The 23,875-nt window shown below is 38.6% G+C and overlaps 1 protein-coding gene across 2 annotated transcripts; it reads left to right on the top strand.

The window, feature by feature from the left end:
- Positions 1 to 422: 422 nt before the first annotated feature.
- On the top strand, positions 423 to 23,625 carry RAB38 (RAB38, member RAS oncogene family). 2 transcript variants are annotated; one of them, XM_019286795.3, is made up of 3 exons: positions 423 to 883; positions 8,614 to 8,894; positions 16,935 to 19,178. In XM_019286795.3, exons 1-3 carry the CDS (start codon positions 679 to 681, stop codon positions 17,055 to 17,057), a joined length of 609 nt encoding a protein of 202 aa, XP_019142340.2. In that variant the 5' UTR covers positions 423 to 678; the 3' UTR covers positions 17,058 to 19,178. The 2 variants fall into 2 exon arrangements, with proteins under 2 accessions (XP_019142340.2, XP_010399374.1); XM_010401072.4 differs by lacking the exon at positions 16,935 to 19,178 and adding an exon at positions 19,186 to 23,625 and having other exon boundaries at positions 441 to 883.
- The last annotated feature ends 250 nt before the right edge of the window (positions 23,626 to 23,875 follow it).

The raw sequence follows: 23,875 nt of genomic DNA, 5'->3' as shown, positions 1-23,875 counted from the left end.
AAAATATGTATGCTATAATTAAATTTGTACAGCTCTCCTAGTATGGACACAAGAAAAGATGCTGTATATTGCTTTTGCCGCCGCTTCTAGTGATTTAACTGCATTCACACTGACTTACATGGATTAGAACCATATTACATCCAAAGCTAAAGTCACACTGGTTTAATTTTTGCACTTTAGTGGAGGCATGAAACCTCTGAAGGGAATTTTCTGACTTTTTTGCAGTCACTGGCATGTTAAAGACATCTGGAAACAAGCGTAGGGTGATAAATTATCACCAAGGCGCTGATTCAAAAACTGTGTGTGAAACTAGTGCACAAGAGAAACACTGTCCTTTCAGCGGGCAACCAAACAGAGAACAGGACTGTTGCATGAATTTTCCTGCAAAGTCTTTAGCAGCCAGACTAATCCCAGGCACACCTCGTGCTGACCTTTACATACATACGCACAAAATTTTCTGGGAGACTTCCTTCCCCCAGTCCTTACTTCATCTCCCAGCAGGGCTGCCTGCTGGACCTGGTGATCCTGCTTCCGTACGAAGGGAGAGAGCCTCCACCTACCTTGCTCTCCTTCCTTCCCTCCCCAGTCCCTCACTCCCTCTCTTCCCCTCAGGCTGGCAGGATTCCTCGGGCAGAGTATGCAATCAGTTTGCAGGGAGCAGCCGAAGCCACAGGAAAGATGCAGAAGCACAACCAGAAGGAGCACCTCTACAAGCTGCTGGTGATCGGGGACCTGGGAGTGGGCAAAACCAGCATCATCAAGCGTTATGTCCACCAGAACTTCTCCCCCCACTACCGGGCCACCATCGGGGTGGACTTTGCTTTGAAGGTGCTGAACTGGGATGCTGAGACTGTGGTACGGCTGCAGCTCTGGGATATTGCGGGTGAGTACAGAGGAGAAGCCCTTGCCCCATTATCTATCGAAAGAAAATACAAAATGTAGACCCCAATTCATTTGTACTGATCTGAAAGCTGGGAACTGCCAGTGCCTATGCAGTGAGGGAGAGCAGATAGAGGAGAGAAAACTTTAAGGGCAGATTGACATTTTGGAGTTTCTCTAAAACCAGCAGGCTCCCAAACTTGGGAAGTCAGAGAGTCAGAGTAGAACCTTTGCTATCTGATTTTTCTCCCAAGCCCTTGGACACATTCAGAGATCCAGCCACCTCTCTCCAAATGCCCCAGTTGTTTCCCTGCAGCTGACAATATTCAGTTTTACCTCCTTGGACTAACAGATCCCTATGACAGGAGGAAGAGTAACAAGAATGTCCTGTTATATCTTTTTAATTTGGTGGAATAGATGAGGCATTCAGTAAGACGATTAAAATTACTTTTATAGTTTAAAAAATAAAGAAAATGTATGTCTGAGTTAGTTTATTGAATTATGTTCCTTCTTCCTGTCCTTCCTTTCTCTCCTACCTTCCCTCCTTCACTCCAATGAAAGCAACTTCTAATGTGTTTTGAAAAGAGAAATGTTTCTATTTGGCAATTATTTTGGTTGCTAAAAATATAATTACTCATGTTTAAATATCCTTTTTCCAACATCAAGTGAAACAAAAGATGATTTACCCTGTGCAAGGAGGAAAAGAGTAAAGAAGTCCAGATATCCCCACATGCTTACATCATTAAAACCCGCAGAATTTGATATTGTTGCTGTCAGTGCTTCAGACAATTTCGATTTGGCTTCAAATTAAACACACAACATTTTTTTGCCACCCCCTTACTGAAAATTAATCATTTTTGTTTCAGTCCACAAAATAAGTTTATCTTGATGGCATATATCACATGCCGTAAGTAATGTTTTTTCATTTAGTGAATGCAGGAATCCAAATAGAACTGTGTAACCCAGTAGATTACAGCATAAAGAAGGGCATTTAAAAACTCAGTTAAATTAAGGAATTACTTTCATTAAGTAGGGGGTAAAGGTGAACATCATATCAGCTGTTAGGCAACTGTGCCAGCCTGTGGCCTGAGCTGTGGGCTCAGTGATCGAGTCTGGAACAGCACTGGGTAAAACTGGTGAAATGAAAAAATTCTTGACATTCTTATCGGCGGAGGGAGTGCCTTTCTTCTGCGCTGAGCTGTCTCATGTCTGAGCTCTGAATTTGGCACTGAGGTACTAAAACTTATGCAACAACGCTGCTTTATGCAAAACGTATAAACTCCTCTTTTTCACACACTAATACACATAGTTTTATGGTGTTAAATACATATATGCTCATACATATATTTCTTTATTAAAAGTTGGAACAGTGGGGCAAACATTAGTTTTATTGTTCCCCAGTGACTGATTATAACAACAAATACATGCACTGCCAGAAAAACTTTTCTGTATGAGAAAAAAGCATTTAATAGTAAATTTGAATGTATCAGGGACTTAAAGAATGTATTTTGCATGCCTTGTGTCAGAGATTTATTACACTACTAATCATGTGCTGGCAGATCATATGATGTAGCTTTCAGTCAGGCTGCAGAAGCAATTACACCTAGTTGTAGTACTGAATGACTAGCAGGCTTTCTGAGTTACCAAATATGACAGAGAGAATTACAGTACTGTACTAAATTTCATATGAACTGCCCAATTCAAACTATCATTGTGAAGGTCAAGACAGTGGTCAGTAATAAAAAGAGTTGCTGTCTTAGCTTTAATGACTTCTGCTTAAGGAGCTTCAGCTGTTGCTGGCTGTACATAGAAAGGAAATTCTGTAAGCAGCACACCGAATTCAGACGATCATGGTGCAGACATAGAAGTTATCACAAATAAGGCATCTGGCTGGTGAGAGAAAAAGTGGTTTAAAAATGAAAAAGAAGTAATACTGATTGGAATTTGGGAGAGAATGGAATTGATTTCTCCTGGCTGTGGCTGGTCATGTATCATCATCTGCAAAACATAAGTGAGCAATGAGAAGAGGGAGGAAAATAAAATCTCTGGTCTAAGAACATCCTCTCTTTCAGTGGAATCTCTGTTATTAGATCAGGTTTATCTTTGGCGGCAAGGAAATAAAGTTTCAGTCTCTCACCAAGCTACAGGATGTTGGCTTAGCATGCAGGACACCTTGAATTGAAGCAAATTCTGCAAATGCATCAATAATATCTCATATCAGTAATTATATATGAATACATATTGATATATGTATGTATATATAGATATCAGGTATCATTTTAGCTCTTATATCCTTTCCCCTCTTCATTATACAGGCAGAGAACCCAGTACCAAGCATATGTGTACTCTTCCTTGCTTTTCACACTGTGGATCAGTGGGTAGTAAGTTGTTTAACAATCTAGAAATAATTTTCTCAAAAATGTTGTGAATAAAACCAGTGTCAAGCTTATCTACATTATTAGTAGGATTTATGTACATGGTGACTTCATTGGAGGAGCGACATATTCCAGCTGTGGTAGAACCAAGTAGTTTAGCCTTGTTTACCCTTACCATACATAAGAAGAAAAAGTAAATTTGGTTCATCTGGTGCCATCTAATTAAATGTAGTTAATATTTCTGCAGCATATTTTTCTGTATTTTTTAATTTGGTAAACAAACCTAAAATTAGATCTAATAGCTAAATGCTGAAACTGCATTTATTTAGATGAGAAAGAAATGCCAAAAAACAAGGATAACTGAGCACTACAAAAATTAATTCAGGGATAATGTAGGCTCTGCATCACACATTGTTACATTAAGACAGGGTTTTTAACACGTAATATATTCCTGAAACTGTGGGTGTTAGGCAGGAATAGCAGGATTAACCTTCATGCTATATGATGTTATGGTGTTTGTAACAACATGCTGTCATTAAAATCTACGAACTTATGTCTGACTCAGTGAAGTGCCTAAGTTTGAGGTGACTGAATGTTTAGTATTGTGTGTGGGAGGAGATATACATGATAAAATTTTCCTTGTCTTTAATTTCTTCACAACGATTCAATTTCATTTCACCTCATGTCACAAATTATCAGTTTTGGTGTTCCTGCTAAAGTGTGCCATCACCTCTACTGCTGTGTCATACAACACTATATCTTGCTCCTCAGTCAATTTGCCTTTATCTTTTCTTTATCTTTTCTTTATCTTTTCTACTGCCTTTGTGTGCATATCCTTTAAATTCATTAACAATTTGTTAGAAGGAAAGCTTTAAAAGAAACTCTTAATCATACTTTGCACAAGGTTACTGTGGATGGGGTTGGCTCTGCAGATGCAGGCCAGCACACCACTTCTGAAGAAAACAGCTGTTGTAGACAGCAGATCTGGGTGTATTTGCTATTCCCTTCTCTGCAAGGCTGCTCTCTGTGCTACTGTCTGTGTTTTGTGCCCACACAGCCCAGAGATTTCTCTGAAGACCAGCTTTAGCTGCAGATTTACTGCAGGAAGAAGTTTTGAGTGCATCAGAGAGACAAGAGCAGGCACATCAGAGCCTGCTCCCTGATCCTTTTCCACAGCCATCTCAGCATCCTCCTTATCACTCCTTCTGAGTGGGCTGCATTATTCACTGCTACCAAAAAGACATTGGTTTGTGTTTAAAAGGCTGGTACTCATTTCATGAAGAGTTGGACGGATGCTTTGGGGAAAGAACAGTTCCATTACCTTTCCCTGTCACTTTCACCTTCAGAAGCTGCAGTCTTCCCACAGATACAGATGAATGTCTCTGCAGTTGTAAAGTTTTTAGGATTGTTATGCTGCAGAGGGAGTAAGCGGAAACCTGTTCAGTAATGCCAGGCACAGCACATCATCAGCATTTTAGGCTTTCAGCGGCTGCTAAGCATTGCAGCACATATGCATAAATAAGATAGTCATGGTGATTTCTAGGCTAAGTTACCTTGAAATTACTGTTCTGCAAACATAAATAAGTCTCTTGCTGTGATGGTTTTATTTCAGTATAGATTGGTGGTGGGATCCATGGGCCAGATCCTGCTGACAGCCTGCTTTTCTGCATTCTAGGGTGGTGAACATCAGCTCAAGGCTTGCTTAAGCTTCAGTCCATAAAGACAATTATTTGAATTCAAGTGTGAATATTCTGAAAGGTGTTTTGAAGTGAAAAGTAAAAAATGTTTAAATCTTCTCCACAATTTCCAGCTTCTCAGTGTTGTCTAAAGGCTGTCTGTAAAGCAAGGTGGTTCTCAAAAGCATTTTTCTCTTAGGACAGCGGCAAGAAGTAGAACGCATCATAAAACTCAGCATTGGGCAGTTTTAATCAATTTTTAATTTCAATTTTTGTGCCATATTTCAGATGCTGTGGTCAAGATGGTGGAAATTATCTGAGTTATAGCATTTTATTATTATTTTTTATACCTTTATCAGAGATGAGAGTGGTTAATGAAAATTGTAGATTTTTGTACAAATTTATGTGGGGTAAATTTTTATAAAATATGAAATTTCAGCTGTTGATTGCTTTAAGCCCATGAGCTGATAGCTTTCCCTGCTGCAGAGGTGCCACTGAGATTAGGATAAGTGTGCAGGCAGCTGCCCTTCAGACAGGGAGTCCTTCCCTTTAACAGAAATCTTGTTGCTTTGTCACTTTGGTCTCACTGGGTTCACTTCCAAGTAGAGTAGGATTCATCTGAATTAACAATTATACATTTCTTCTCAGTCCCCAACTACAAAGGGCCCCTAACCTTAGGTACCTTTTTAATCTAATTTAGGGTTGATAATTGCAACATAAACCACCATCTCAGTGGGCAAAGGCCATTGGATTTGTGGGGTTTGATGCCAAGTGCCAGCGGCCTTGCAAGGGGTGCAGTAAAGTACAATGGGCCAGATCACATATTCCACAAGTTCCTGACCCTTCCAGTGAAAAGCAAAACCAATCTTCCCCTGTGACTCTTTACAGTAAAGCAGATTCTAATATTCAAGGCTGCCTGTGAGATACCACTGAATGGTTGATCTATCTTCTAGCCTACTTTCTGCCTAAACCATTGCGTTGCTGAAAACCTAAGGCCATATTTTGACATCTTTAATACATCAAACAATGACAATTTTTACAAGTAATTCTGCTAAATGAAAAAGTTTTAGGAACCTCATCTATTAATATAGGATTTTGTTCACATAAGCAAGAATCTGTGGAAAAAAGAGTCCTTCTGCACCCTTAGACATATTACTTAGCTCTCCAAGTTCAATGCAAATACTAAAGAGCACTTTTTCTGCAATGTAAATCAAATAAAAGTCATTATGCAGATGTCATATAACTAAAACTCTGCTTTATAAAGCACCTCTTTTTCCATTCAAAATTGCCGAATGTGTTTCTGTCAGGTAGATTCATACATTAATTATAACTGATGGAGAAAAAGACCACTTCAAAAAGAGTTTAGACAGTTCATCTGGACAGCAGCTCCATTCTTTCTCTTTCTTTGAAGTGGTCTATGATGGAAATTGGTTACCACTGTCTACCTGCAAAATGCTGCTTTTACAAACATGTTGGCTTTTCTGTGCAGTGAAAATCCTATGTATCTGAAAAAGCAGCTGGAACAAGAGGAAGAATCAGTGTCATGCAATTTTTCAGAAATTTGTGGGCCACTACAAGGCAGAAGATCACAACATAGGAGCCTTTTATTCCTCTAGTAACTTCCTTCATGGTGAATGATTTCATGTTGCAAATGAATAATTTAGTTGATGTTCTGTGACACCATGTCCCACATATCTTAGTGATCTGTGTCCCAATAAATATGTGTGAGGCCTGAGTTGTGCTGCTCTTGTATCACCTACAGTGTAAATATATTTACATCTCAAGAATTTTGTATGAGAAGCATAAAGTACCACTGAAATACAATATCCATTGAAAAAGATTTGTATATGTTGCTGCTTACCTCACTGCTGTGTCTCTAATCAGACCTTGGCTTTTGTTTGAAGGCACCTTCTTGCAGATGGAAAAAGAATTTCTCAACAAGGAGATTATTGAATAGCACATGACTTAGCCATTCATCTGATTAGCCCACTGATAGGAATCATAAGACATTTGAATAAAATATAGACCTAAGAAATTTTGAATATGATCTCTTCTTTCCCAGAAATAAGCTATCTTGCTTTATCAATAGGACACAGTGTTTCTCTAAGGTAAAAAAAATTTGACAGTAATTTGGAGAAGACAGGCTTCTTCTTTGGTTTCTGTATCATGTGAATGACTTTCTCCTTGCTGCCACAGTGCTTAAAACCAAAGATAAACATCACAAACTGATGGTGTTGACCCCATATGTGGGTTCAGTGCTATGGTGTTGACCCCATATGTGGGTTCAGTGCTATTTCCATTAAATGAAAGTGCATGAAATGAAAGTCTAGAAGCCCAGCAATCGACACTTTTCCCTTCTCAGCCCTCCCTTACATTTGACAGCACAATTTCCATCAGATAAATCCTCCACAGGTAACCTTCCTGGGGTCACAGGCAGACTGCCAATCTTCTTGTCTTCCTAACCTACTCAAAATTACTCACATTGAGAAACTAAGGCTAGAAACAGGTTTGCATTGAATGTTTCTATTTTCATAGCACTTTTTCCCAGCTATGGAAACACGTACAGGAGTTGTCTTGCTTAAAGGCTGCTGTTGTTTTGAAATGTTTCAGGAGTCTATAATTCTTCTTTGGATCACAGCTCAGCAGTAGACATTAGTGGAAATTCTATTTTTTATTTTCAAGAAAAGGTCTGTGTAGTTTATTTTTTCAGGGTTCCCATGAAAACAGCAGATATATTAGCAAATCCACAGCTGATCAACATACCCCATCCTGATGCCATGTGTTAATTTGGTCATACTGTTAATCAATAAAATGATAGATATTTATAAATGTCCATGTTTGAATATAATAATGTACTGTTAACTCACAAAAAAATCTGTACTTTCCCAGAAAACACTTTGAATTCAACAAAAAACCCCATAAACCTTCTGAACAGATCTAGTATGAAACCCTCTTCCCAGATTTTTTCACTGGAGTAATGCAACTCTTCATATTGCTACTGCTGTGCTATTTCTTAGAGCACTTTCCATGTTTGTAGGCTTTAAATTCACCTTCCTCACCTCTGTGTTTTAGTTTGCCAGTAAAAGTAAATTTTATTTTAAATTTAATTTTTATATTTAAAGCAATTGCTCTGATGCCTGGTATGGCTCCAGAGCTATATTATGTACTGCTGGTTATCACTTGCACGAGAATATGAAGGATCCTCTTCATGAGTGAGCAGTTTGGTTGTGTCAGATGCTTTAGACAAAATACCAGAGTACCAAAGAGCTTCCAATCTGGTACCCAGATTTTTTTGTGACTCTTGTTGAAAGTCCTATAATGTACCAAAAGACCATCAGTAATGTCCACAGACTGAGAAATCTGGCAGCCTAATAAGGTCATTCACTTATTATTCACATATTACACTTACTATTCACTCATAATGAACTTCATTAAATTTCCTTGAGTGTTTGCTTGAAAATTCCTTTTTCATGCAATACTCTCCTGCATTTTCATACAAATCAGTCTAGCATGGTACTTATAATTATTTAGACAACGAGTAGTTTCCCAGGGACTTATAAAATGAAGTTCTGCCTTTGGTATTGTTATCTTATAAAACCTGCTCTGTGAAATATTGACCTCGACTGGAAACACTGATTTTTACAAGGTGGTATTTTTTTCCCCTCCTACTTTCTTCATTACAGGACAGGAAAGATTTGGAAACATGACCAGGGTGTATTACAGAGAGGCTATGGGGGCGTTTATTGTCTTTGACATTACAAGACCTGCAACATTTGAAGCAGTGACAAAATGGAAAGAGGATTTGGACTCTAAGTTGGTTCTTCCCAATGGCAAACCTGTGCCAACAGTCCTATTAGCAAACAAATGCGACCAGGGAATAGATGTTCTTATGAACAACGGCATCAAGATGGATCAGTTCTGCAAAGAGAACGGGTTCGTGGGCTGGTTTGAAACATCAGCCAAGGTAAAGTTTCCATTTCTTTTCAAATGTTTCTAAGGACAGAGAAATCAGTTCCTAAAATAGTTCATTTGGTCTAAATGTTCACCTTGAAAAGCTCCTCCCTTGGTGGAATTAAAAGTGAATTTGTAAGTATATAGTATACATTTCTATTTCTTTTTGGTCTTTTATTGCAAAACAAGTTATGTGTGACATTCTGAAATGCAGCTGCTCTAATATGGTAGGCCAGCAGTAAAGTATGGACCTGGTCCACAGGTTACTGCGTAAGAGCCTGGGGAGGAAGATGACCCTAGGCAAGGCATAAAAGCTACCTCTTGTGAATGACATGAGGATGTTTTTTATCATTCTTAACATTGAATATTATCTCTAAATATTTATATAACCACCTTGCCCAAGAAATGCTGATTTGAGACAATAGCTTCATTGCCTTTGATTCCAGAAATTAAGTCAGTCTATTGTAGTGCTTATACAATGCTTACTGTTATAAGCTCTCATTCTCAAAAGCCTCTTCAAGAAAATCACATATCTAGGGAGGAAGGAAATATCAGTGGTCAAAAGTGCTGAATGAGCTGCTTTAAGGTTCAATTCTTTTCCTTGGTACAGATTTCCTGAGTGCATGGAAAATTGAGATTAAAATCAGAACAGGCAGGCGGACTTTCAGATTATAAAGGCCAAAGGTACATTGGTACTGTATATCAGTTTGAGATGTTTTAGTTAATTTCAGTGCATAAGGGATTTGTATTGCTGGCATGTGGAATATTGATTTGAACACAACAATTCAGTGGATATTGTGTTGATTGTATCCTCTTTTTATGAAAGCTGGTGTCATCATTGACACTCTGGGGAACTTTTGGATGTTTGAAATGTAAACAGTTTGGTTCTGGTTTGATCTAGATTGTTAGTAGGCTGACAGCCAAAATGCTACATTTGATTGTTTAATTCCTTTTAAACATTTTATGTAAGGTACTTACAGATTTTGAGAGTGTATATTTGTGTTTTGCTTTTTTGGTCTTGACACCTTCTTTAAGCATTAGTATTTAAAAGATGTTTCACTTGTAATCAGCAGAAGTAACAGCAGGAGAATAGCAGCATTTCCCAGACTGCCTCAAGCATTGCATGAACTCTTAGCTGAGATTGCAGCTCTTCAGTACTTAAAAGGGGCTTATAAGAAAGATGGGGAAAAACCTGTTATCAGGGCCTGTTGTGATAGGACAAGGGGTAATGGTTTTAAACTAAAAGAAGGTAGATTTAGAATAGAGATAAGGAATAATTTTTTCTGACAAGGGTGGTGAAACTCTGGAACAAGTTGCCCAGAAGTGGTGGATGCTCCATCCCTGGAAACATTCAAGTCTAGATTGGATTTGTCTCTGAGCAACCTGATCTAGCTGAAAATGTCCCTGCCCTGGCAAGTGGGTTAGACAAGATGACTTGAAGATGTCCCTTCCAACCCAAACCATTCTACGATTCTATGATTCTATGATTCTGTGTCTTTGTAATGAATGTCTTTGCTTTCCTACTGAATTGGTCTGAATTCTAATCGCTGTTTCTTCAAGATGCAACTTATAGGGAGAAATTTTGGTCTAGGTCAGTGTGTAAATTATGTTGCTCCACAACAGGGTACTTCCTATTCCTTCATGTGCAGCACCTGGTTTGTATTCAGGTCTGTGGTTCATCTGCCGATTTGTGTTGGGTGAGGCCAAGAGAATCCAGTGTTCCTCTTTAGGATAAACTATATTATACTATGAGAATGGAATCTGTACCATGAATTCCATACATCAATCCCCAGAACATGTTCACCACTCAAAAAGGGCGACCACATTTCTTGTGCCTGCACCTGCCTGTGCAGGTCATGACAGAAAATGAATATGCAAACAATTTTAAAGATCACAGAGAGGTTTCATGATGTTGATGTCTGGGGCAGAATTATGGAAGTATAAAAGTCATATAAAGGACATAAATTTTTTTAAAGTCACAAAAGTGGAAATCTTTCCAACTTTTTCTAAGCCACATAGAATTAAGATTTTCTGTTACTTTGAACATGAGAAATATCTAGACTCTTCTTATTTTATTTAACTCTGAAACTCTAGAAGTCCCCAGATTGCCAATGCAATCATGTAGGAACAGAAAAAAAATCCAGCTATGACAAGACTTGCTTTCAAAAGCCACTGTGAAGGGAGTGGTGAGAGTTGAGGGCACACAACTGTTCTCAGACCGTTCTCTGCTGCTATACACCAGAGGTTAGGATCTGTTCTTCTGCAATCCATACACCTGATTTCCACCCAGAATTGAAGGCTTCTGACTTTAAAATTATGCAAAGAGTCATTCCAGTAAAGATGGTAGAATCACAACATTCGAACTAAATTAGATCAGAATAATTTCCCCACTTGGTCTAAGTTTTAAACTAAACTCTACACTTCCTTTTCTAAATAAAATTTATTATTACTACTATTTTAGAATAATGGATATTATACATACCTGGTATTCTTTCAGCCTAGGGCATCATAAGTAATTGAACTTGGTTCTGGGAAAAATTAATACCTAACTCTGTTCACTACAGAGAATAGAAACTCTTCTGAAGCAGAGTAACACAGACAAAGGAGTCATCATATTGCAGCCAGCAGTTTTAGCAGTTCATATAAGTAATAACTCTGTTTTTGTGGTGCCCTGGAATAATTAGATCTCCGGAGGTTTTCTGGAGATGTGCTTGGAAATGTTAAAGCCTTGAGAGCAAACTGGCTATGATTTATGCATTTTTGAAAAACAAAGATGATTACTTAGAAAAATAACATCTTTTCGTTCTGGTTGCCTTGTAGAAAGTAGCATGCTGTATATGTACCTACCATATTTTAAGCTGTCAAGGGTTTTAAGCTTTTGTCTGTAGCACCAGAAGATTACACCAAAAAAAATCACTGTATTATTCCCTGGTGCTATTTTCTGTAAGTAACAGCTCCAATAGAAGACATTTGAGCCACCTAATGCATTCTCATGTATTAGTTTTTATTCTTACATTAATCTGAAGGAAATACTCAGCCTGTTTCAGTCTTCTGCTCCCTACAAAGATAGAATATTTTGTTTTGGAATAGTTATAGTACATGGAAAACTATCCATAGTTTTCCATGTAAGAAGGGCCTTATTGGGCACCACCACCTCAAAGTATAGTCACAAGTTACACTATTGCCATATATCCGGTGGTGAGCCTGGTCTCTTTTATATCTGCATATTTACTTTGCTCGTATTGATTGCAATCTGAGGGGCACATCCCCAGATAGTCACAAAATAACCCTTAATAGTAAATTCTTTAATAAATTTTATGACCAAAACTATTGTGAAAGATTCTTTCTTTTAAAGGAAGGAAACTTCTTCTTCCTGTCACACATTTAGTCATCCAGCACATGGCTGGAGCAGCTGAGAGCTCCACTCACATTTCCAAGCCTTTAAACTGTTTTCACCACCATTCCAATTCAAAGAGGTGAGCTTTTGACTTGGATTAGAAAAGGAGCAATTTCAAGCTTGTTATCACTTTATAATGAAAATGGAACTTGTGCAATAAAACAGACAAGTCAGGCTAAACTAAATGTGCTTGAAAGTACCTAATTCAGAAATAGCTTGAAATGCCTTACAACTGGACATGGCTGTGTTGTGATTATGCCTGAGTTCCTCTTTTCCCTGCTGTAATTCTGCTGTCAGCAATAGAGAGTTAGATGAAAAGACAGTCATGTTTTTCCAAATTGCCCAGAAAGGCTGGTAGCTGTGCTTTTCAGGGCCTTGCAAAACTAAGTCAAGCACACAGATCCTTGTCTCCTGACCATCATGGTCTGGAGACTGATGAGCAGTCTGAGTCTCTGGGCTATTTGGAAACATCCTATTTGGACCAGGAGAATGTTATAGAATCTTTCTGCCTCTAAGAAATGTGGATAATAAGATGTCATTTATTCAGCTTTTTTTTGACAGGCAGTCCATGGTGTGTCACCATAGATTCAGAATGAGTTGGGTTGGAAGGGACCTTAAAAATCATCTAATTCTGGCCCTCTGTAGGGCCCAAATGCTGGACTAGCAATCAAAAGTCCTCTTTGCCATTGATCTGCTGTGTTACCTTCAGAAAGTCATTCTCTCCTCTATTCCAGCCTTTCTTTTAAAAGCAAGAACATTAATTCTTCCTATCTTACCAATGAATTCTGTGAATAATCCAGGATCTACTAGCCCTTGTTTAAATCACAGATTCTTTAGTTCTTCTGACTGGACAATTATTATGAAAGAAGAAAAAAGCAAGCTATGCAGTAGACTTACAGAGGAACACAATAAGCAGTTCTGATTTCCATAAAGAAAAACAAGATTTGGACAGGTATTTGAATTAGGCTGACACTCTAAACTGATCTGCTGATCTGGAAACTTAAATCCAAACAATCCATTTGAGACTACAAGACCCAGTTAGGGATGTGTGGGTCCCTAAATTGTCTTTTTAATTCACTGTAAAAAAGTCTAACCAATCTCACTGTACAGTCTTAGAAAATATTTCAGATTCTGCCATAAAGCAAGAAATAAAGCTGACGCTTAAGGCAGGAGATTTCTTTTCAGATGTACAATCACTCTGTGCAATATTCTCTGCAGAGTTTGTTTCCTGATATGAAAAGGAGCTGATTCAGATTGTCCTATGGGTGTTAGAGCTATCCTGTAGCTCTCTGGATCACTTTCATGAAATATGTTATTTACTGCTGTCCCAAAACCGGAAATTCAGAGATTCACAAAATTGTTGAGATTGGAAGGTCATTTAGTGAAATAATTTTGTTGCAGGATATTCATCCAGCTGTAAGAATTCAATCAGAGAAATTATCTTGTTCTCAGAGTTGCAGTCACAGCAGTTCACATCCATGAATTTCATGTTCCTGCATCCAGATGGCTTTTAACTTGTATGGCTGTGTTTTTGTAAAAACACCACCACAGAGTACCGCACACCATCTTAATAAGGCTCTGCTCCCAGCAGTTTCCAAGGGAGTTCTGTTAAGGGAGCATGTGGAGCCACTCCCTCACACTGTTAGCTCCAGGGGAGCGCAGGTTAAAGCATCCTTAAAGTCATTTCCTTGCTCCTGGATTTTAGTGCATTATGGAAATAAAATGTGGAAGCTATGAGCTTCTCACTAGGCTCCCATCTAATACCTGAATATTTCACAATTTTTAAATGTTTACTTATGGGAAGTAAATTTCCTTCAACTGCAGTAGTAGTCTAAGGTCATGTCTCTCGGCAGCGCTGATTTAGAGTTCCCCAGGTGCACTGCGCCTGCATACACACTGTTCTTCACCCTGGTTTTCAAGGTAAGACTCAGAAGAGTCAGATTCAGTAAGAGGAAGAAACTATCAATGTAAAAATGGAAAAGCTTTATATAAGAAAACAACCACATAGACAAATCTAAGATATATGCATGGTAAAGAAACAAAAATTTCATTCTTCTGAAAGTGAGACAGGCCCTTAAAACTAGCAAGGGCTTTTGTTCTTCTACAAAGAGCTAAGTGCCAGTCTAATCTGTGGGGACTTATTTCATATATTAAAATGGAATGTCCTAAATGTTAATGTTCTGCATCTGCAGTAAAGATGGCAGATAAGGGGGAAGGTAATCCAGAATGCAAAAAAGGTTGCTGAGCTTGTGTACTGCTTTGAGTCACATTCAATAATGTATTTATTTTCCCTTTAGTTGATTGTTGATTACGAGGCATTATTTCCAATAGCAATCAGTTCAAAGGTTTTAAATAATGCAGCTCTCTTTCCCTGCCCTCAGTTGCTATCCTTTCCATAAAACCACCCTTCAAAAGAACATATTTGAATAAGATCGATCTACAAAGCAAATGCTAATTTCATTTACGTCCTCCAGTGTTCCTTTCTGGCTTTCAGAGATTACTCAGAGTTATTTTCATTGCCTTGTTTTGTTTGGTAATAGAATAAAGAGTAGCATGTTCTGATTTTCACTTTTGCATTCTTTCTTGATGAGGCCAGGAGAAAGATTGGCACAAGTAGTCAGGCATCATCACAGAAGCAGGGTTTAGGTCCTTGCTCTGGCAGATTTTGGGAGGGTGATGCAGGGAAAGTCACTTAGGGATGGATTCACAACTCAGCTCTTGCACTGACTGGGATAGTGTCTCAGATGCTGGGACTCACTGAGGCACACAGAAATGTGCTAAGCACCTCAGGGAACAGGGCAAGGCAAGATGCCTAGGAAAGGGTTTTATAAAGGCTGGCATGCTGAATCAGGAGCAGAGGACTGAGAGTCACAAAGACATCATGATATGGGTAAAATCCATCCTTTTTGGTCTTGCAGTAAAAGCTCTCTCTTGGGAGAGAGCTTTTCTTGAGAAGGGAAAGTGTTGCATTCCTACCTTATCATGCAAAGACTTCATCCTATGCCATCTCCCACTTTCCAACTAGCCACCATGTGCTGGACCAGGCTTCATGCAGTTTCCTCTGTTTGTGGCTCTGCTTTTTCTCTGTTTGACAAATGGTCATAGCAGCACTTCCCTATCACAGAAAGCTGCTGTCCAGATAAACACACCAAAGGTGCAGTGCTGAATACCAGCCTTAAAAGCAATATAGGGAGACAGTGTCCCCTGTGTTTGGAGAGCTCTGAAGGTAAAAGTGGCCTCAGAGGAGGCTGGATAGCAAGCACTACAGGGGCATCTAGTACCGTGTCAAGAGCCAGATAACACCTGGATGTATTGCTGTACAGAAATAGCTCCACCAAGGAGGCAGAGGAGGTCCCTCAGTATGACTCAAAAAGTTTGCTCAGAACGTGGAAGGAGGTTATTATAAACAAAAGCAAAACCAAAAGCAAATAAAAAGAGGAGAGGAAAGAGGAGGAGAGGAAAGAGGAGGAGAGGAGAGGAGAGGAGAGGAGAGGAGAGGAGAGGAGAGGAGAGGAGAGGAGAGGAGAGGAGAGGAGAGGAGAGGAGAGGAGAGGAGAGGAGAGGAGAGGAGAGGAGAGGAGAGGAGAGGAGAGGAGAGGAGAGGAGAGGAGAGGAGAGGAGAGGAGAGGAGAGGAGAGGAGAGGAGAGGAGAGGAGAGGAGGAGAAAAAATAAAAATAAAAATAAAAATAAGCCTGAACTTCAGCAATCATCACAATTCCTGTGGTGTTCTTTTGTAGGACAAAGCCACATGGGAGATGACAGTTACGGCAATTTAAGAGACCCATTGAAAGACATTGTTTCACTCCACTGTCTCACCTATATTTTCTTGCTTTTTTGAAACATAACTAATGTTATTTTTAGGTATAATTTAGGCTGTTTCCATGTCTCAATACCATTAGTAGGGTGTCTGTGATTATTCCTCTCTGTCCAATCTTACACTCTGATTGTTGGTTTCTTTGTATTTGAGTGGATTTTCACTTTCTTTTCTCTTTCCTCCCCTTAATTGCCTTTGAACATCTCATGTGCTCTAAAATCACCAGGCCTCTGGATGTCTATGTTTGGATAACAGATCACCTTCTACTGTCTGCAGCTGCTTCACTGCATAGCAGAATACAGATTTTTCTTTTGCAAAACACACTATAGGAGGAGAGGTGGAGAAATCAATATTTCATTAGTCAGACCAGAATACAGCAATGTCTGATCTGCAGATCTAGGACACCAAAGGATTAAGGTTGTAACAAAAGGCAATAGTAGCATCAGAAAGGAAGTGGTCAAGGCAGGGATCTGGGACAGCAGGAGTTGCTTTTTTGGCCAGACCACAGGCTCCTTGCAGCAGGTGACTTAGCATGTCACTTCTCAGCCATACCCTGTGCCAGTTGTCATCTGAACCACGGGAGCAGACTGGAGCTGGACACAAAGTAAAAACCAGCTGTGCTGTCTGCCAGGGTCACACTTCCTCTTCCTACCCTTGTACCCCAGCTGAAACTGTCATCCACACAGCTTAAATGGTTCTTATAAATGTTCAGGATGAGGAAATGCCTCTCTACACTCAGGACAGGAGTTTTTACTTTTTATTCCTTCCCTCTCTCTCTTTTTTTTTTTTGTTGTTGTTTGAGCACTGGCTGAATCTTTTTTTTTTTCTTCTGAATTTTTAGGCTCATGTCTGGCACATGGACTTCCGTCTATCACCATCAGGCATGAGGGATGTCCGCCTTTACCCATTTCATGCTTTTGTGGGCTTGGTTCCTTCCGCCTTTCCCAATCCTGTAAAATGGTAGCCTCTGACAAAGAGGGGTTTTGTTAATACATCTGAACATTAATCAATTTGGGCACAATCTTAGATAGTCCCTAAGACATTCTTGAATAAGCACATGCTGCCATTTCAAGACAGAAGCAGCACATGGGTAAATTAAATGCTCACCAGTCCATTAGCAAAGACAAATACAATGCAAAAGGTTTTTACATTTCTGGTTTTGTGCATTTAACAATCCTGTTTTGGCATCAGTTTTCTAAGCAGTACTGAGAGATATTTTTCATTGTCTGTTTTTTCTTTCTAATAAAATTTCACAGTGGTCTGAAAAAGATTTTCAGTGCATGCTTGAGGAATTTTCATATCTTGTCTGAGAGGCGCGTGATACAACAGAATCTCAGTACAGAGATGATTCCGAGTTCCATGTTACTTTCTAGGGGTTACTATGTAGATTACTTTTCTAAACATTTGGAGGTTTGCAGCCTACTGATATTCTACAAAATATTTAAGTTCATGTATGTCATTGAAGAAACCTGTGAAATCTTGCACTAATTAACATTTTCAGCTAAATCCAGGGATTTCAGCCCTTTACTGTGGGGCAAAGGGATGGACAATGGAATTCGTGGAGTTTTGCCATTTATTTAAAGGGGATTGGATGAAGTCAGCCTAACAGAATCCATTCCTTTAGTTTTTGATTTTCCTATAAATGTGCCTTCTCTACTGAGACACACACATTTCTTTCTTTTATATCTAGTCTATGGTCTCAGTACAGCAGGCTCCAGATTGCCACCCAGAGGGACCTGGACATGCTCAAGAACTGGGACTAGATGGCATTTAGATATCCCTTCCAACCAAAACTACTCTATAATTTGGTGATTCAGCTTGAAAACCTGGGTTATCTTAGGCTGCTAATAAAACATTATATTTATTGAGCAAGAGTAGCGTGTGCATATACACAAATGTGTACATATATACTGGTATGCATTTCCATATGGTTGTATGTGGCTGTGTGATACAATTTTCTAGCAGATTGAAGCTACAGTGAATTTTCTATCTCCTGCCAATAATTAGACTAGAAGAGTGTTTTTTATGCCAGAAAGCCTGACTTTTCATTCCAAACATACTGGTGGCTGTCATTAAAAAAAAATCTTTACTCAGTACTACTACTTATTTTCTATGCTGTGTTGAGCTGTGTCTCAGGCTGTTGATCAGGCTGTCTCAGCTTTATTTATTCTAAGAACAGAGCAAGGGTTGCTGCAAGTTAAATGTGCAGTTGATGTAAGGCACATGTAGGAAAAAAGGTGCTTTAGCTGTCATTTTTAACCCCTAGAGTGAGGATTTCTGTCCTGCAAATGAAACCAGTGGTGATATACCTCTTCTAAAACAGTGCATTGGAGATAAGTCCCTCAACAAGAAATAAGGGAGGACTCCAAACCATACAGAACTTTTTTTATTGTTTTTGAGTAATTTGAGATTGTATCATTTATTCAATGAATCTGGCTCATCACAGTTTGGTTCTGGTTTGATCTAGATTGTTAGTAGGCTGACAGCCAAAATGCTACATTTGATTATTTAATTCCTTTTAAACATTTTATGTAAGGTACTTACAGATTTTGAGAGTGTATATTTGTGTTTTACTTTTTTGGTCTTGACACCTTCTTTAAGCATCACAGGTTTCATTGTGAGCATTGCATAGAGAAATCTTCTTGAAACTGTAGAAAAGGCTTTAAAAAATAAGTGCTATGAATGTATGTAATTGCTGGTAGGTAATTAACTATTTGGAAATGAGTAACCATTATTCAAGCAGTGAAATATAGGTTTTGGAGCTTTACCTCAGGCATTGGTCTTCAACACCTCTGCAGAGTTATTTTTTTTTAGTTTATTGAAGCAATCAAATCACCAAGAGATTGAGGTAAAAAATTTAAAGTCAGCTCTGTGTACATTTTAAAAGAGCTATGAATCATAATTTATATAAGACTTAACTAACTTCAAAACTCCAGTAAGCATTATTCAACACAGTCAATTTTTGAAAACTGTTTATTAAGGTAAGTAAACTTTTGATGTTGCTGAGAGAAGAGTTTAATTAGGCACAGGAAATATGCAGCGTGGTTTAATTAATATTGACTAATCAACCTCTCTTTTTCTTTCACTTGCAGGAAAATATAAACATCAATGAAGCTTCCAGATGCTTAGTGAAACACATAATTGCTAGTGAGAGTGAACCAGTTCAGTCTATTGAACCAGATATTATAAAACCACACTTGAATTCCTCCAAGATTGGCAGTTGTTCAGCTTGCTTTAAATCCTAAGAGACTTCCAGACTATTACAAGAGCCGAACAACTATGATTCACAATTTATACTTTATTCAACGAATCCAGCCTGCCCACATTGTCCCTAAGCAGATTGCCATTTTCTCAAAAATATATTTAAACTTTTCCTTTTTTTTTTCTTCAGCTAAAATTTATTATGAGCTGTTCATTGATAGCAACTATTCAAAACTCTCTTTGGCTACTGGTCAAATAAGACTCATGGTGATGGCTGTGTTTTCCTATTTGGGTAGCGCCAGTGATATCAAAACCTATTTCTTTGCCATGTTGTTTCTGAAAACTCCTATTTGTGATGTGACTGCAGCAGCACCCTACTTGTTCATTGATTTCCAGGATGCTTTCTCAGTACCTTGACCAGGCAAACATCATTGCTCTTTGTCACCCCTCAAACTTGAATGATCTTGTGTCATATGAGGAAGATGATGATGACAATGAAAATTTAGCTGTTCAGAAGGAGACACCAAGAATGCACACAGTTAAATCACCCCATTGCAAGTTCAGTCTCCTGGATGTAGTGACAGGACTGAATGTGAAGGAACATTTCACATCATTCAGCTCTCCAGAAGATCTGAACTTCCAAGACTGATGAAGTGTTGGCTCCCTTTTTCTGAGGAGTTACATTCTCGCGGTTGATAGCATTATCTTAGATGAAGCAAAAGGGAACAAGTCAAGGGTGAGGGGTGACAAAACAGGCAGTCAGAGGTACAGTCTCACAGGTGAAGCATCTCAGGGTTTTCAGAAATGTTATCTATTCTATAGAGCCAGCATTTCCTCTGGAAAGCCCACATTGATTCTTTCCTTTCCTCTCCTCCCTCATGCCACAGATATGCCTGTGTGTTTAAACTGTGCGTATTCTGTAAGTCCTTACATGCATCCCTTCATTATGTTTATGCTCATGGGAAAATTCACCATCCACACTGTAACATACAAGCAGAACTTTTCAGGAATCCATCTGTGTTGAATAGCAGGGTATTTGCTTTCTGAAAACATTGTTCTAAAATGTACATGAACGATCACAGGGAGCAAGCAAAATGAAACTGTCTTAAGAGACTCTTCTGGAAGGTGTGAAGAATTTACTGAACCGTACTGTGGAAATGAAATGGTTGATTTTCAGCAGCTCACAAAAACTGCAGGTTGGTGGAGTCATTCAGAGAAGTGTGTCTAGACAAGAAGTCTTGACATCTGGCTGCAAGCCCCTTCAAGACAAATTTTGCCTCTCTCCTGCCATAGAAAATTCACTTGCATTTTCTGTTCTTACTCAGACTTTTCCTTCTTAAGGTGTGAACTCTCAGTTGCAGGAACCGTCTTCAGAGATGGGTTCCTCTTCCTAGAGAGGTGTAGCAGCATGGAAGGGAGGAGACAGAATCTCATGATGCCTTATATTTGCAGATGTCACTGCAATACTTCACTGAACACTTAGTTGGAAATGAAGGAGTGAAATTCTCAGTCTTTTAAATATCTGCTGCATAGGAAAAATGAAAATATCTGCTGCATAGGAAAAAAAATTCCTCAAGCTGACCTTGTAATGTCAGACCTGTGAGGTTCATGTGCCTGTAAAATTCATCCTACTTGGCAATGTAAGGTTTATGTTTGGACTCAGAGTTCTTTTGCAGCCTAAATGATTCTATGACTTTGTGCCTCTATCACTAAATGTTCTGTTACCGTATAGGCACTGCAGAAAAGAGCTATGTTTCTTTCCCTGGAGAGCCAGGGACAGAGACATAGCTCTTTATGTGCTCTTCCTAAAGCCTTCAATTTTCCTCACAGAATTTTGGAATAAGAAAGCAAGATCTTTAGTTTTAAAAATAAAAATTCACATCCAGAATTAATCTGCACAGACATGGATGTATGGATACATATCTATAATGAGCTGGCTTTTTTGAGAATAATTTTCAAGCTGTCTTGATTGCTGTGTTATTTTTAATACCTGTGTTAAAGATCCTTTAACTCCTGCTGTGATCTGTGTCAAATTCCTTAAGCTTCCTGCCTCAGTTTCCTCACCTGTCAAACAGGGATCTCTGTACACACCTACCTCACAGCACTCCCTGAAAGTTACTGTTGGCACCGTGCTTTGGAGATACATGTCCTACCAAACCCCAAGCTCTGCTACTGCTCAGAACGAAATATGAGTGCCCTCTAGCATAAATACATGGTGCTGTAATGTCTTCGTGTTCTACATCTATCAAAGGCTTGCCTGTGCTACAAAAATTAGCTACAATTATTCCACCTCAGTTAAGCTGGTCAAGGTTATAAAGCAATGTGTGACTGCATGGGATGATCAGATTGGCTGCAGATGGTCTGCAAACAGAAGCTGTGGCTGCAAAAACATCATGGTACTAGTTTAATAATCTCAGCAACAAAGCTGCAATTCAGAACTAGTGCCACATCAGTTGTTTCAAATGTAAAGCGTTGTTTAAGTCAAGTCATATGGGTGACTTACTAAGGATAACAATTCATATCCTGAGCCAACACTGTGGAGAACACAAGAAACAAGATATTTCAGATAGCTTCTAAAGGGCTAATTTTTCATGAGTTGAACCCCATACTTCACTTATAAGTCTGTGGGTCTCAAGTGACGCAGAGGAAGTTGCCGTTTCATCCAAAAATTATTTTGTGCTCAACTCACAACAAACATAGCAGTACCTAATGTGTTTTACTTATCCTCATATCACCTCTATTTTGTGGCTTCCATCAATACTCACTAAGCATAATGGGAAATTCCACAAGACTTTGACAGCTAGGGCTAAAGATCTGGTATAACACTAATTAAGACAACCCTGTATAAATAAAACAATTAAATGACATATAGAGATTTTTCATTATGCACTCTATTGTACAAACCTGCTTTGAAGTATGAGCTCATAATCTGTTCCCCGTGTTTCTGTTGTGTCAGGTTGTACTGCAGTCATTCATCTTGGGCAGATTTTCCACCTCTGGTAGATGGTGGACAGAGTGTGGCCAATTGCTAGACTAAGGACTATATCAGTTCTAAAGTCATACATTTTTACACCATGAGAATTAGAACAGTATCACAAAGAATCAGGCCTCCTTAGGAGGTTACGTAATTACATATGTTCATTTTTATTTCTACTAAAGTGATAAAAATCTGTCAAGTCTTTTTCTATAACACAATAAATGTGTGAATGCAACCTGAATATCTAGCAAACAGAGCCTTTTTAGAGGAGGTTGTTCTAGGCAGGCCAGAATAAAAGCTTTAATTTAGAATTAACGATCTCAGTTTGTGCCAATACGCTTTTAGGAAATGTAAAATTTAATTATACTGTGTCAGTCCCTAACAGGCTGGATTTCCTTAGGTTTTTTTGATGCACTCTGTGCTATGTCCTCTTTGCTGGTCACCAGGGATCAGGCATCTTAATCACAAGCCCATTTCAAAATTAAACATTTTCCCTTTCTGTTTGCAATAAGTAATGAAAGATGAGTCTCTGTTGCCTTGCAAATGGGCAAAGGTACTGCAAAGTGGAACTAAAATTAATTTTCATTCTAGTTCTCCAAATACGCCCCTCTGGGTGTCCCAGCACCTCAAACCTCATGTTGATGAGCTAGGGAGGTGCTGGACATGAGAGATCAGCCCAAAACACTCAAAGAAAACAGTGGTTGAGCATCTTCACCCCCAGACATCATTTGCAACACCAGTAAAGACAGAATGTCTTTCATTTTCCATATTTGAAGCTCCATACAAACAAAACCTCGTGATCCTAAATACTTTGGGAAGCATATACATATTACTGATAAGAAAATGGATGGAGTGAAAGATAATTGCTCTGTTATTCCAGAAAGATCATAATATATTTGACCAGGTTCTGCTTTCAATAGAAAGCCATTTGGAAAACTGAAAATCAAGCTTTTTTATTCTTACAGACCATTTTTTTCAGATAATGTATTTTCATTAACTTTTCTGTTCAGGAATAGCTGTTCCAACAGTACTTTATGCATTCAGCTTGAACTGTTGTACATCAATATTTCATCTTCAGATTTTTTTTTCTGTTTTAACCTACCTGACTATATAAAATGGGGAAGGAGGGAGAGAGGGAAGGAGAATGTGAACCTTTAAACAGCTGTGTTGTTTTACTTCTTGAAACAGCTTGTTGAGCTGGATGAAGTGAAATTGGTAAACAGATGTGGGAAATGAACTTAGCGCCGATTGCCAGGAAACAGTCAATGAAAATATCTTTTACTGCACCAATATTTATGCATGTGACCGCAGGTTCTACTGTAATAAAAGATGGTATTTCTGACAAAACATGGAATATGAGTAATTTGTAAAATTCATTCATTAACCACAGTAGGCACATACAAGTATCCACAAGCTAATTCAGCTTTCCTCATATGTAGCCAATTTATGACATATATATGTCTATTTTAATAATTTAATTTAAACTGCTTACTTTTTGTACAACTTCTCTTTTAAACCATCCAGGTTAATGTTTGACTTTGGTTAAAGAGTTACATATCTGAGACAGAAACTTTCCACCTTTTCTCCCTATTTTATATCCAATT

The sequence above is a fragment of the Corvus cornix genome, chromosome 1 (genome assembly GCF_000738735.6).
Source record: "Corvus cornix cornix isolate S_Up_H32 chromosome 1, ASM73873v5, whole genome shotgun sequence".
Lineage (NCBI taxonomy): Eukaryota > Metazoa > Chordata > Aves > Passeriformes > Corvidae > Corvus > Corvus cornix.
This window is presented reverse-complemented; position numbering and strand designations above follow the sequence as displayed.

Bases quoted from the DNA above. Each gene is read 5' to 3' on its own strand.
- RAB38 (XM_010401072.4), top strand. From the start codon at position 679: ATGCAGAAGCACAACCAGAAGGAGCACCTCTACAAGCTGCTGGTGATC. The intron at 884-8,613 runs GTGAGTACAGAG...TCTTCATTACAG, and splicing joins GCAGCTCTGGGATATTGCGG to GACAGGAAAGATTTGGAAAC. The intron at 8,895-19,185 runs GTAAAGTTTCCA...TTTCACTTGCAG, and splicing joins GGTTTGAAACATCAGCCAAG to GAAAATATAAACATCAATGA.